This window comes from Cygnus olor, chromosome 1, assembly GCF_009769625.2.
Source record: "Cygnus olor isolate bCygOlo1 chromosome 1, bCygOlo1.pri.v2, whole genome shotgun sequence".
Taxonomy (NCBI): domain Eukaryota; kingdom Metazoa; phylum Chordata; class Aves; order Anseriformes; family Anatidae; genus Cygnus; species Cygnus olor.
This window is the reverse complement of record NC_049169.1, coordinates 98,364,685-98,378,939: the sequence shown is the minus strand read 5'-3', so window position 1 is coordinate 98,378,939 and position 14,255 is coordinate 98,364,685. Positions and strand designations below refer to the sequence as shown.

Here is a 14,255-nt window from a genome sequence, read left to right as displayed (position 1 = left end):
ACCTTTCTTATGAATGTATTTTAATTATTTTCATATCTCTTGCTTCCCAGGAGACAAAGATGGCAGCAAAGTGACTACAGTAGTGGCAACTCCTGGACAAGGTCCAGACCGACCACAAGAAGTTAGCTACACAGACACCAAGGTGATTGGAAATGGATCTTTTGGTGTTGTGTATCAAGCCAAACTTTGTGATTCGGGAGAGCTTGTGGCCATTAAGAAAGTCCTGCAGGATAAAAGATTTAAGGTAAGAATATGCATAACTTCAGAATATTTTTCATGAATCTTATCTTGTTTTCCATTTCTTTGATGACAATCTTTTTGATTTTTTTTAATTTGTTTTCATTGGAGCACATAAACACACAAAAAAATTTCCAAGACTAAAGATTAAACAGATGATTTATGATAAAGGAATATAGTTTAACTTGAAATTCAGTGAGTCATTGCTGTTATTATTTGCATTAGTGCAAAACAGGAAGCTAAAAATCTTGATTTGATGTTGTGGTGTTGTTCCCTGGTTGCAGACTATGTTCTGTAGACAATGAACTGGGGAAACAAGGGAAAAGCTTGTCTTATACTTACTTTTTTCTAGCTTAGACTCTCCTCCAGTCATTAGTAATTAAGCTGCTGGAAGGAATGGAAGCCTTTGGGCTTTGTTCTTGGTTGTTGCATCTCTAAAATAGAAGGCTGTATTTGAGTAAACCAAGAAGTCCGCAGACCAAGCAAGAAGGTAACAAATACCGAGCTGAGGGCAGTTTGGACTCAAGGAAAGTTACTTCCCTTTATCTGATTGATAAATGTGATCTGTTGTGAAGGTTTCCAGACTAGTGAATCTTTGTTCTAAACAATAAGTAGTTTTCCAAAAAGTCCATCTCTGGGTGATACTTAAACCAAATAAAAGTTAAGGACCATTAGCAGCCTCATTGCTACTGTTACCTCCCCTGCTAGATGCTTGGTGTGCTTGACTGCTTTCCCTTATATCTAAGTAGCCAGCAGATAAACTTGTGCAAGAGTGAATGATAGCAAAGGTAACTGGTTTTACTATCTGAAATCAAAGGCACAGGTTTTAGCGTCTGGAGGACACAGCTTTCATGACTACAGAAGCATACGGCAGCAAAAATTTTATAAATACTTCTGAAGGCTAGTGGATGACATTTTTACCGTCTCCTTCACAGTTGTCTCATTTTTTTCAGTAACATTTAATGCCCAGCTAGCTTTGCTGGTTGTGTTTGTAGTTTGTATCCTGTTTGGGTAGCAGAATCATTCTTTTGATGTGTTTTGAATTAACTAGTGTATGCCTCTTCCTTGAGTCTTGAAATTGATGCTGTCACCACCACAGGCATCAGCATATCACAGATACATCAGCTAAAGTGTGGAAGAGGAAAACTATTTTTAAATTAACCTAATCATGTGGCATTGTTTAACTTCTAATTGAGAGAGGTGTGTAAAGTTCTTGCATTGTTCTTACATCTGTCAGATTTATTTCCGGCTTGTATTATATGTTAGAGGCAATTAGTACTGGGGAAGCGTGCAGTATGGTGTAAGAGCAGATTATTTTATAAGAATGGAAGAGGTAGAAGAATAACAGAAGCTCTAAACCTAGTCATGCTATAAGAAGTTATTTCATCTCCTCCCATTGTATAGTTTTAGACAGAAGGCCAGTAACATTTCCCTTGCCCTGTCATGCTTGGTGGATGTCAACTAGTGCTTTGGACCACAGTCTTTGATTTTATAGCTTTTTTAATCTCTGGACTTTGAGGTTGGGTAGAGTATCAAAAAGATAATTTGGCCAAGCATTTTAGTTTCTGCCCACTAGTTATCAATAACTTGTGATATCTTTTTTTTTAATGCCTAATACAGATTTATAAACAAATGTCTTTGGTTTTCTTTTAGTAGTTGATTCAGTGGCATTTTGCTATCTTACTATTGTGTAATGTTTCTTGAATTGATTAGGAAGAAAAAAAGGCGTGTCTTGAATATTAGCCCAACCGTACATCATCATGTACCTTTGCTTTCAGCTGCCTAGTTTTTCCCCATCATTCATCAGTGTAGTCCTCCCTTTTCTTTTTACATTCTGATCTGGAAGTGCATGTTCTGTTGGCTGAAGGTGTGCATTCCTGCAGGTTGGATGAAAGCCTCTGTCTGGACGGATTTGGAAGCTGGAGACATGTATCTTATATCAAGAATAGCGTACAATTACTTCAGAGTATGCTACTCTTTGGGAACATCTGATCTAGGTTGTGAATGCTGGACTAAATATTTTGCCAGGGAACTGCGAATGCCTGGTGCCCATACGGTTTGATCACATCTTAGAAGTAGACCATTGCTTTCAGTCAGAGAGCTCAGTTGTGGTGTGCACCTCAGCTGGGATGTTGCCGCCTCAGCATGGCAGCCTGCATTGTGATCTCAGCTCTGGTGACTGGAGTTCCTTAAGAAAGCATCTACTTCACTGTCATTGATGGACACCGCTGCTTCGATAGCCATGAGGAAAACCCTATTGTAGGCAGTGGAAGGGTTCGTAGTTGTTTGTTTGCCAGTTTTAAATCAACTTCCTCAGCTTCAAAGGGAAGAAAGGAACTGCTTTAGAGACGCTTCTGCACTAGTCGCAGTGTTGGAGATGCATCAGGAAAAGAGTAATGTATAGAAATTAATTTCTGAAGTTTAGATCATCAGTGAGGTTTTCAGCTGTATGCTTGTGCTTCAGCTGGTGTCTACTTAAGCATGAAAACTTAGTCGTTTTGGACAACTACATCATACTTAGTGAGTGGCTCACAAGACTAAATGCTGACTGCCGCTCATTTGCAAGGCCGTTGAGGTTATCTGTAGTCAGTATGGAAAATCAGATCTATTTATTTAATTTTAAGTTAACAGTTTGACAGGGCTAAGCAATGGACATTTCTGCTTGAAGAACGGCATGAGACAGTTGTTGTTAACAAGCTTTTGGGTCTAAATGGTCTCAAATGGCCGAATTTCTGAAGGGCTGTGTCCTCTCTTTCATAGACTGAGTGCTGTGTTTCTGCCTCTGTCCTGTAGATATGTAAGAATAGGTCTTCATACAAAACATTGGTAAAGATAGGTGCAGTTAAATTATTTGTAATCTTTTCAAGTGCTTTCATCCACACCTCTCTGCAGGCCCTTAACTGACATAGTCTAATTGTGATGCTCGGGAGAAAAAAGCTGGTAGCATAAATTTTCTTACACTGCTTTTGTTGGTATATTCTTTGGAATATTCTTCAGATGAGAGAGCAACGACTGACTCTTACTTCTACAAAAGTCAATAATAAAGCAGCAGGTGTTAGCACAGATAGGAAATTCTTAGTCTGATTTTTGTTATTTCTGTGAATAGATGCATGAACTGCTAGAAATGTCTGCCTGTTGATGGAGAAAAAGTACCTAAACTCTGCATATCTGGATTCCAGTGTTTAAGGCTTCTGCTTTAGTACTAGGCTGTCACCCTCAACATGATGCAGGATTATTAAGAACTCTCTTCACCTTTTCAGACAATCTAGATTGGGCTTCACATTTCATGGACATGGACCTCAAGTCTGCAGTAAGAGAAAGCCGCATTCAGTACAAGAACCACTCATGCAGTGCAGCCTTTCAAGTCACTACTTAGGTCTAGCACTCAACCTGCATCTGCCTTTGGCTTAGTTGACTGAATTTCTCAACCTCTGGAAGACCTGGCTATTTGAGAGAACATCAAACTAGGTCCCTGTCAGTCCTGAAACATGAAGGCCTGTGTTGATAAAGCCACTGAATAGTGGTCAGCGCTCTTTCTTCTGTTTATCTTTGGGAATAATATATGTTGTGACCATTTACACGTTGTTTTTTTTGTTAATTATGTAAAATTTCAATGTTAACCTGAGTCTCGCAGCCCACTAAAGCAGCAGGATGGAAAAATAAGTATATGTTGAGGTTCTGGTTTCTCTCTTTCTCTGCTGGGTGTGTGTACTTCTGTGAGCTGTTTGAAATGCTTCTGAAAGAAAAACAGTTTTATTTCAGTTCTGGCCTCAAATCTATCAAGCTGCTAAGTATAAAAAGATCATTTTTCAAAGTACTCTGTATCCAATGTTTGTGTTAACTTAATTACAGCAACTTTGATCGTAGCATCTCACATGAAAAATGTAAAACCACGAGGAAGAATTCTCATTTAAAAATGACTAAGAGTTTAGGTTCTTAAGTTGTGTTAACTTCTGAGGAGACTTTTCTGTTTAAAACATTAAAAAAATCTAACATTGATCCAGTTTTTAATAGGTTTTGTGTTTCTGCTTGTGGTTGAGGATGTCATTCTGTAGACATGCATGTACAAAAATGTGGACCTGTTGACTAATGAGATTTGTATCTTTTGCTCTCAGAATCCCAGTGGTTAACAGACCACTGTGAGTCCAGCTTCAAATCAAGTTTAATTGGTTCCACTCCTGGCTACCCTCCCTGGCTCATTCTTGGCTCTCCCTTATCCTTGGCTGTTTAATATACAGCAGATAGCAGCATTATGTTGGAAAATATGCTGCATTTTCTGAGGGCTTCAGTCTACTGAGGTCACTGTTAATGTAGTTGATTTCTCTTGACAAGGGTTGTGCACAGTGATCTGATCGAGTTAAAACAAGTCTTTTCTATGGTCTGTAAGCCTGGGCTGCAGACAGTCCTGTCCACAGACTGATGAACAAGGGCTTGACAGCCAGCTGCCTGATACTTGTTGGGAAACCCAGTTGGAAAGTTTTAAAGGAGGAGAGAGCATTTTTTCTTCAGTGCAGGTTTGGTCACCCTTTGCCAGGTTCAGACAGGATGCACGAATCATCTTCCCTTTTTAATATTTTAGCAAGTCCATCTTCTTTAGCAAGTCCTACTCCTATGTACTGTAGCTCTGCCATGAGAATATGGAATGTATAGCTGAAGAGAAACCATCTCTGCTGCTGAAACTTGAGATACCATGTAGGACTCTGTCTTGCTTCGTCTGTATGTGCCAGAGCTGTCGACCCTTTCAAGCACACGGCGTTTGGGTGAAGTACTTCATGCCTTTCTAGGAACTGGGATGTGATCACAGAAGTTGTAGAATGGACACTGTCTTCATCTTCAGTCAGTTCTTTAACTCTCAAATTAGGGTAAAACACAATATAGTGTTTAGACCTGCTCTGGTGTCCTCGTGATCATGTTTCTCGGTGACCTCTTGTCATGTGCCTAGGTTTCCACAGAATTAAAGGTGGTACTTTTTTTATGTTAATTTGTGTGTGAGCCAGTCTAGCACTCTCATATCTCCGTCTAAAGACTGCTGAATATTTAAACATTAATATGAAGGCCTTCTCTCAACAGAATATATATTTTTAATTTACGCTATCTCATTTCCAAAGACTTCCTAGTTGAAGTTGGAAGCATCCATGTGATGAAAAGTCACCAAGGCAAGACATGGTGATGAAAAATAATAACATTTAAACGCCTTTCTTCTAAGTCTTTGAGGACTTGCACATCTCAGCTACTTTGAAGATCTGAGGGATAATGAATCACTGTTCATAAGACCATTATGGAGGTGGCACTTTTAAATGGATGCCTTAATTTCGTTAAGTAGCTAGAAAGAGCACTGTGAACAACAGTTCACTCTTCTGACTACTTTAATGTGATGTCTTCTGTTTATATCACAAAGGGGGAAGGAAGGCTGAAAATATTTTCCTGTGACATTAACTAATATTACAAACGTCTGTAAAACTGGCAGAAGGAAGATAATTGAGCTTGACTGGAAGCCTTTTCAAAACTATCCCTCAAGCCCTTCCTATCTCCATCTGAAGGGTTGCCGTCCCTTTTAAAGACTGGGGCCATCAGATATGATTTGCAGAATCAGAGATGCCTGGGCATGTGTTCAGGATATTTTTCCATGTTCTGAAGAGCTGGAGGGCTGTGTTCAGTTCCAGAGGGTTTCTTCAAGTCTGTACTTTAACTCTTGTATGGAGGCCAAATTTGTAGCCGTAGTCCAGCTTACTTTAGCCAGATTAGCAGAGATGTTTACAAAGATAATAGCATTTCTTACAGCAGCGCTGGATCTGTCTCTTGAAAGCTAGCTTATCTGAGCCGATTCTGTTATTTGGCTGTAATTGCGGTTGCATTGCTTTCTTGTTCACAGTGCACTGAAGAGGCTGGATAGGTACCTAAACTCTCGCTCACGACTTTGTATTTCATTCCATTTTCCAATTTTCACGAACATCGAGTGTTGCTAGCAAAAGCAAAAATCAGTTTGTACCCTGCCTTTGGCAAGTTTTGAAGTGAGCAGTGTACTGCTCCTTGTACGGCCAGGGATGTTCCAGCTGATATTCGTGTGGCCCTAAGAGGCCTCAGAAACATCTCCTTCAGTAGGTGTTGTATTTAAGTCTGTATCATAAAATTATTTGTAGTTGTGTTAGGACTGTTTCTACAGATGTTTTCTAACCTGACGAATTGGATGCATAGTAGGTGTTAAGGCAAGATAGGTGTTGAGTTTGGCACATGGAGATGAACTGGAGTTTGTATGAAGGGCACTGATTTCAGTTTTCTTTTGTGGCCGGTCTGTTGGACTGAAAATTGCTGCTCTGGGAATGCAGCGTCAGCCAGCTGCAGTTTCCCTGGCGGAAGAGGGGGAAGTGTTCTTCATCTGTAGACGTGGTTGTGTGTGCATGTAGAAATGCGTATTCAGGTGGAAACCCATACAAGGAGAGAAATACGCGCCATAAGAATGTGTTCTTTGACAGGGGAGGAGTCAATCCTCAAAGGTTAGATGGTGGTTGTTTTCTTCCCCCCACTTTCTGGATGTTAGCATGAAGCATCTCTGTAGATACACTCTGCAGTTCATATGCTGCATTTATTTTGGATTTTGAGCTTTTCTATTTCCACAATTTTTCCCGTGTCGCACCCTAGACGGGGGCCAAAGACATGATTTAAAACAAGATAGCCATTTGAGGTCAACTTTCTACCCTCTCTTCCACACCTAATCTGTATCTTGAGATCAAATGTAAACCTATCTGTCCTTTGTGTATATGCTGACTGAAAAAAGGTCATTAAGATATATTAGCTTTTTATAAAGTCTTTTACCTCATGGTCCAGATACTTTATGTAGCTGCTGTAGTTATGATTGTGGGTTTTTTTATTGTCTCTCATGTCTAACAAAGTGGGTTTATACGTCTGTTGTTCATGAAATATGTGTGTGTGTTTATATTCAATGAAATATATATTCCATAAAATTATATTCTAAATGTATGTATAATATGATATGTATGTGTATATATGCATGTATACATATATATGTGTGTGTATTCTATATATATAAAATACATTATATATTATACACACACACGTGTATATATATATATATATTCTTAAATTAAGCTGGAGACTGCCTTGAGACAGAGAGGTTAAAAAAAGACGAAAAATACCATGGTCAGGATGCTATACTGAAATCATGAGACCGAGAGCGGAGATTAAAGTTTAAAAGAATTCCAAACGTATTAAGGTATGGAAACGTGTAGTTTCAAGCTCAGAAATAGCTGTAACTCTGCCACGTACTGACAGCATACCGTAGCTATGTGACTGCAGTTAAAGATGCTTCATAATGCCTGATCTTGGTCACTTTAAATTCCATTCTGCAAGACACTTTTTTTTTTTTTTGTCCTTTCCAACCATGCTGCTTAAGTGCTTGAGAAGGAATGGTATGGAAAAAAGAAAGCCCCGCACGCAGTAGGGATAAGCTGTTTTTCATTCTTATTTGTAACTCCTGAAGGTGTGTTCTTCTGAGTCACACCTTCTGCCAGCAGGGAGCTTTGTTCAGGGCACGTGTTCATAGGTAGCCAAGGTGAAAGGGAACTTTAAAATTCCCTGGTTTTTGGGTGCCGGAATGGTGTTCAAAAGCAGTTGTAAAATACGTATGTCTCTTCTGTGTATTTATGGAAAAGATCTGTGATAGCCTTTCAGGACTACCACCATGAATACTATGCATCTCTCCTTTTGAAGTTCAGTGATTCACTGCTGCTTGTGGTTTCATCTAAATTCTAAGCAATTTTTTTCCATCTTGCCGTTCTAGCTAAGACAACAAGGCGGAGTGTAGGATGCGTAATGCTCCTGAGAGCTGGATAACGCTGCTGTTGTGCAGAGCTCGGGTATTGAAACGGGCGTGGGGTGGAAATGGTGTCCCAGTGGGAACCTTCTACACCTGTCTCCCAGTTGAGAAGAAAAGTATTTTGTAGGATATAAATAGAGGATTAGCTGATCCTTGTTGAGATCGAAATGGTGCTTTTGAGACCTCTTAGATGTTCGGTGCATGCAGTTACTTCAAGGCTTTGTATTGTACCATTGTGTATTCTCTTTTAGAAGTCACACAGCGTGAGATTGCCTGGTCGCAGAAGATTTAGCTTAAATGCTTTTCACGTCCAACTGTGTTACGTACCTGTGGCTCTCACTTGCTGACTTTCATTCTTATTTGGTTAAATTATATTTGGTGCAATATGCCCTTCTTAAGGTGTATTTGGAGTATGTTGTCAAATGATTTGTCTCCCTTTTTTTGCTAGTGAACACAGATTTTTACCTTTAAAATACTAGGCTACTAGAACTCAGTACTTCTATTTTTTCCAGTATTCTACTGTGGTAACTGTACACTTTATGGGGGAGAAGGGATAACTGATGAAGTGTGAGAGACAGGAAGGACATAAGAGACCCATGGGCTGCTCAGTGGAGGTTTCCTAAAGTAAGGAGATGAGACAGGTCTTCTGTGCATGGAGCTCCCAGGCCACTGCGCTGCACCGCCCAGCACTGTCTGCTAGCTCAGTCCATTCAGCTTTATTTAAAACCTTGTAAATGAGCTGCCTTTTATCCCTAGGTCCCTCCTCGAAGAGGGATAACTCAAATAAAGCAAACAAAATGAGGAGGGTTTCAGGAAACATGGAAATCAGAATAATTTTTGATTGCCACTTTGTTTTCTTGCATAGATCTGACATTTTAGAGCAAACCGATGTGCTCCTCCTAGGAAGCTTTCAAAGCTTTAGGAGCCATGTAACTAACTGGTGAGCGTTTCCTTTGCTACTAAAGGCAATAGGCAGTGCCCACTGCTGCTCTGAAAAGTTAGCACCAAGACATGAGAAAATAATGAAAGGAAGCTATTTAAAATGTTTTGTCAGGCCTCTGTAACGCGGAGACAGAGGCGCTTCAGACTCTGTAGGGCATATTCTGGAATTAGAAACACTGCCAGTTTTTCCTGTGACTTGGATGCTTCCTGTTCCTGGGTACAACTGAGAAGATGAGATGTGAGTGACAAATAGACTTATTTTTAGGCTGCGTGATACAAGGAATCACTTTTCTGCTATTTTGCGTAGCGCTTTTTTGAGAAAACCTCGTCTTGGTTTTGTGTCCTCCTGAGGTCATTCCCGCATGTTTTCTGTCTGCATTATGCAGTGAAGTTTGGCAAGTCCAAGGCTAAATTTAAGGATGGTGAAGACAATGAGGTTTTGTTGGACGGCCTTGACTTCTGTGTGATCTACTGCAGCAGGTTAAGCTGGATCTGAATTTTATTTGAAGGACTTTGTAAGATAGGGTCATGTAATAACCCAAAATAAGAAGTACTCATGGAAAGATAATGAGAAACTTACTCCACTAAGGAAAATCCTATTTATTGATGCTTTTGTGTTGCATTGATACTTGTTTTAAAATATAAGGAGCGATGCCAGTAAAGAGCTCATCATGAATTCTACTGTTTTTTGGGCAGGTGAAAGGAAGATACCCACTCAAAATCCAGTTCTGCTTCTTTTGAGTGAGATTCAAGCTGTGGTGTATCATATTTTTAAATACATGTTACAAACTCTTAACTAAGTAGAATGCAGTCTCCTTTCTTCAGGGTGGGTTTTTGTTTGTGGTGCCTGGAAGAGTGAACTGGGGTGAGTAATCAAGGCTCCTACATGTGTCATGATGCAAATACCTGGACTATATACATCTATATTCCATAGTTCTTCTAAAATTTGAAGCCCAACCTAATTGTTATAGACCCAACAAAGGTGTTCATTCCACCTCTTGGTTTGTGATGTTCCTTTGAAAGCCCAGGCCTGGTGATTAGAGTGCTGAGTACTCAGCTAAACAGTCAAAATACAAACAGCCTGTCTGAGTCATTGAAGCATAACAATGCATATGTAAAAGAACAGCTGGATCTAATTTTGATTTTTTTAATTCGAGAGGCACTCTGATGTCAGAGAGCTAGATTGTACTTCCCTTCCCTTTTTTTTCCCCTCTAAATTTTGCCAAATGAGAAGGAGGACAGAATATCTGACTTAATGTCTTTTTAGGATCCATCTGCTTCTGTGTTACTCATTTGAAGATACGTCTGAGGATCTGTTTATCAGACTGAGCTCGCTGGCCCTTGTGCATTCATTTGAGTGTAATGTCACCAGAAAAATGAGTCATAAAGGTTGTACCAAGTTTTTTGGACTTGAAAACAGGCATCTCATTTATACTAGATGGCTGTAGCAGTGCAAGCATGTTGATTGATTGTAAATGAAATCATTTGTTGCAGGCTACTTAGTCCCTGAAATGGGACAGTGCAACTTAGCTATGTATCTGGAGGCTTTGGTGGGGCAGGCTGCTTCCTGAGCCCCAAGCCACGCTGTTTGCCAGTCGTGTTGCTCCCATTGCAAGTGTACAGAGGAATTTTTTTCTTCCCTCTCCTCCTATCCCAACCGTATTTTTTTTTAAAGTAGAAATTCATAGTGGACATTCATGTTGCTTGTGTGAACCCAGTAAGGCACCTTAGTGGGGAAGTTTGGTGTTTCTGGTGAGTAATAGAGGAAGCTTTAAAAAGATGTGTTGCTGACTTCTTTTAGAAGGGCAGTTAGTAAGAACCAAGCGTGCAAATGTGGAAACTGGCACAGTAAAGTTTGCTGCTCCAAAACCTAGTGCATGGGCTAGGTAATGGTAGGAAGATTGAGTTCAATGTTGTACATAGATGTACTTGTTTTTCCTTTCTGACCTTGAGCAACTGTGTGAGCATATTTCAGATCGAGTCTGACTGGGAGCAACAGGATGTAGAGCAGGGAATCTGGGGTGAGCACCAATTTCTGAAGAATTCCTAAGGACAAATACTTACTGTTTTCCTTTGCGGTGCTCTGTTGGACATACTTTTTAAATAGTGAGCAATTCTGAGTTATAAAATTATAAGGTGGTAAGAGCTGATAATTTGTAGTTAAGGCAATGACATTATATATTTTTAACCTACAAACTTTATATATATATGTGTGTGTGTGTGTGTGTGCTTTATTATTTTTAGGTTAGATTCTTCTGTTAGTGCAACATCACAGTAAACTGTACTAGAATTACATTTCTGTGAGACCTGGGGCTTCCTTGATTACACTAGGGTTATTAACACTCCTCACTTGTCATTTAGGTACCTGCAAAAAGCAACAGGATGAGAGCATAGGAAATAAAAATGCTCTTTCCCCAGAGTGCTAGAAACCACAGTAGGTGATTGGAGCGAGCGTTTGAAGAGCCTGAGCAAATAGTCAAGGACTTGGTACAATGCATGCTTTTTTCTTTTTTTCTGAAAAGTCAACATAACTTGGGAAAGGGCAGAAAAGGACGTGGTTTGCAGATAATATGATTGATTTCCTCATAGGCAATGACTCTGCATCTGTAACAGTGCATAACAGGCATAAAGGTTATCTGCTTTCACGTAGGGCTAACAGCTCTAGTAGGACAAGAAAGTAGTATGAAATGCAGGAAAACTAGGGCAAGCTGAGGGTTGCCTGGAGGGTTGGAGGCATAGCAGGCTCTGTGTACTCATTGAGCAATTTTTGTGGCAGCATGAAGGCCATCAATTAACAGGAAGGATAAGCAGTGCAAGGACTCTTGTTTTGGGTTCACCTGATGAGTATCTCTGGGAAAGGGTCCGCCTTGCTGGTGAGAACATCCCGTACCCAGCACACATGCACTGTGCTGTGTGCAGGCAGTGTAGAAAGTCCCTTCCTGGTGGAGCACTGAGCTGTGGCATCCTGTCCTACTGGCTCGTCTACATGGATCTTTGTATAGGTAATGAATCCGTAGGTGACTTTGTGAGTAGATTATGTGCTTTCACGGGGAATTAAGTTCAAGTGAGACCTCTCTGAATTCAGTTGTCCACCTAAACCGTTGGAAGCTTAACTTACCTTTAAGGTTTATTTGAATTAGATTGTCCCAAACAATCATAACGCACAATATGGTGGCTATGCCCTTATCAGACCTTGTGCACTGTAAACACTAGTGTGTTGGGAGCAACGCTGTCTTGCCTACATAAGCAGGTAGTGCCACGTCTTCAGAGCGAAGCACCTCTTCAATCTTTTGTGCTGAAGGGGTTTTGAATGCAGAAGAGTCTCAGGGCCCTATTTTGCCTGAAGCTTGGTTTAAAAAAAAAAAAGTGGAAAAGTTCAGTGTGCAGGGATGGGGTGAGGAAATGAACTTTAGGCACAATCCTGCTTCAGTGAGGCAGCTGATGGTATTTCTTTGCATCTGCAGTGAACGTGTTGCTGCTTAATGCTACTATCAGAAGGGGCTATCCTGAGAGCTGCTGCTAAAGGCTGTCTCTGCTCTGGCTATGAAGAACAATATTGCAAACCCTGTTCCCATGACTGTCGATCTAGAGGCAACCTCTAGGCAGTTGAAGTTGCTGGCATTTGATATTTGGTCTCTTCGCTTCTGATAACCAAGAGGCTCTTCTATAGCATGCTCATGCTTGAGCACCAACTTTTAGCACCTGCAGCTCCTATGCCATAAGGCATTGTAAAGTAGAAGATATCTTCAATTTCTTAAAAATGGATTAAATTACTGCTTACAGGGCAAAGAGGTTTCATATCTTACTTCCTCACTTCTAACGCACAATTATAAATAGTCCATGAAATAAAATAAAACAAAATCTTACAGAGACTTTGAGACAAGTTATGTTTACATTGGATTGTAGTTATTTTTCGGAGGCCAATTCTGTAATTTTTCAAAACCTTCAGAACTGTATGTTAAAATGTTCCAGAAGAATACACATAAAACATTATGGAGCAAGTTTAATTTTTCTAGCTCATAAAACTGTCAACAGAAAGCATTTGGTACAGAAGGTGGGTAGTAGAGCACTTGTATCAACTTGTATAAGCTTTTCTCTTGCACAGTGGAAGCAATTCAGGAGAAATTTTGGCTTCTCAGGAACAGCATAGGGCCCATCTTGATACACACTAGGTTCACCTTTCTGTGTGGCAGCCCTGCTTCATTATCACTGGCTGATTATCACTGGATAAAGTTGTCATCCTCCTGAGCCTAGGAAGAGGAGGATAATATAAGAGATGGGCTCATGCAGGTCCCATTGCTTTACCTAGGTAGGTGTTTCAGGCTGGCTTTGAAGACAGATGGTTTTCAGGAAAATGTCGTAACTTGTGTGCATCCTCATTGGTCTGTACTACCTTGGAAACCTGCACAGTGCTTTCTATATCAAGTGAAGACTTGCCCTAGCCAGGTAACTTGTGGGAGGTGCTGTTGCAGATTGAATTCAATGCCTTTTTTGTGATTTCTCATACAATTATTGAATAACACCCACACTCTAGTTTTAAGGGGTGCTGCAGAACAAGGTAGGCCTTAACTTCTAGTCCAGTAAAGGGGGTTACATAAACTGAATTTTTGTAGAATCATAGAATGGTTTGGGTTGGAAGGGACCTTAAAGATCATCTAGTTCACTTCCCTTGCCATGGGGAAGGACAATTCCCACTGGATCGGGTTGCCCAGGGCCTTGTCTAGCCTGGCCTTGAACACCTCCAGGGATGGGGCAGCCACAGCTTCTCTGGGCATCCTCTTCCAGTGCCTCACTACCCTCACAGTAAAGAATTCTTCCTAACATCCAATCTAAATCTCCCCTTTTTTAGTTTAAAACTATTCCCCCTTATCTATCATTACCTGCCCAAGTAAAAAGTTGGTCCCCATCTTTTTTATAAGCCCCCTTTACGTATTGAAAGGCTGCAATGAGGTCTTCTCGGACACTTCTCCTCTTCAGGCTGAACATCCTCAGCTCTCTCTTATCCTGTCTTCATAAGAAAGGTGCTCCAGCCCTCTGATCATCCTCGTGGCCCTCCTCTGGACCCGCTTCAACAGGTCCAGAGTGAATTTTGCTGTTACTAATCTAGATGTTAATGCTGTGGTTGTTCTAATGTACTGTTTCTCAGAAAAAAGATGATGCAAGGAGATAAATAGAGATGCTGCTCTTCATCTCTTTACTGCCCTGGTACTGAAGGGTAACATGTCAAGCAGAGAGTTTGTCT

The 14,255-nt window shown here is 40.4% G+C and overlaps 1 protein-coding gene across 5 annotated transcripts in view; it reads left to right on the top strand.

Annotated features, from left to right (window-relative positions):
* GSK3B (glycogen synthase kinase 3 beta) overlaps window positions 1–14,255 on the top strand; it is a 145,011-nt gene that overhangs the window by 54,366 nt on the left and 76,390 nt on the right. For all 5 annotated transcript variants that reach the window (XM_040571805.1, XM_040571789.1, XM_040571782.1 and 2 more), the window contains one exon: window positions 51–244. In XM_040571805.1, the coding sequence (XP_040427739.1) occupies window positions 51–244 (194 nt within the window). The remainder of the gene's footprint in view (window positions 1–50; window positions 245–14,255) is intronic.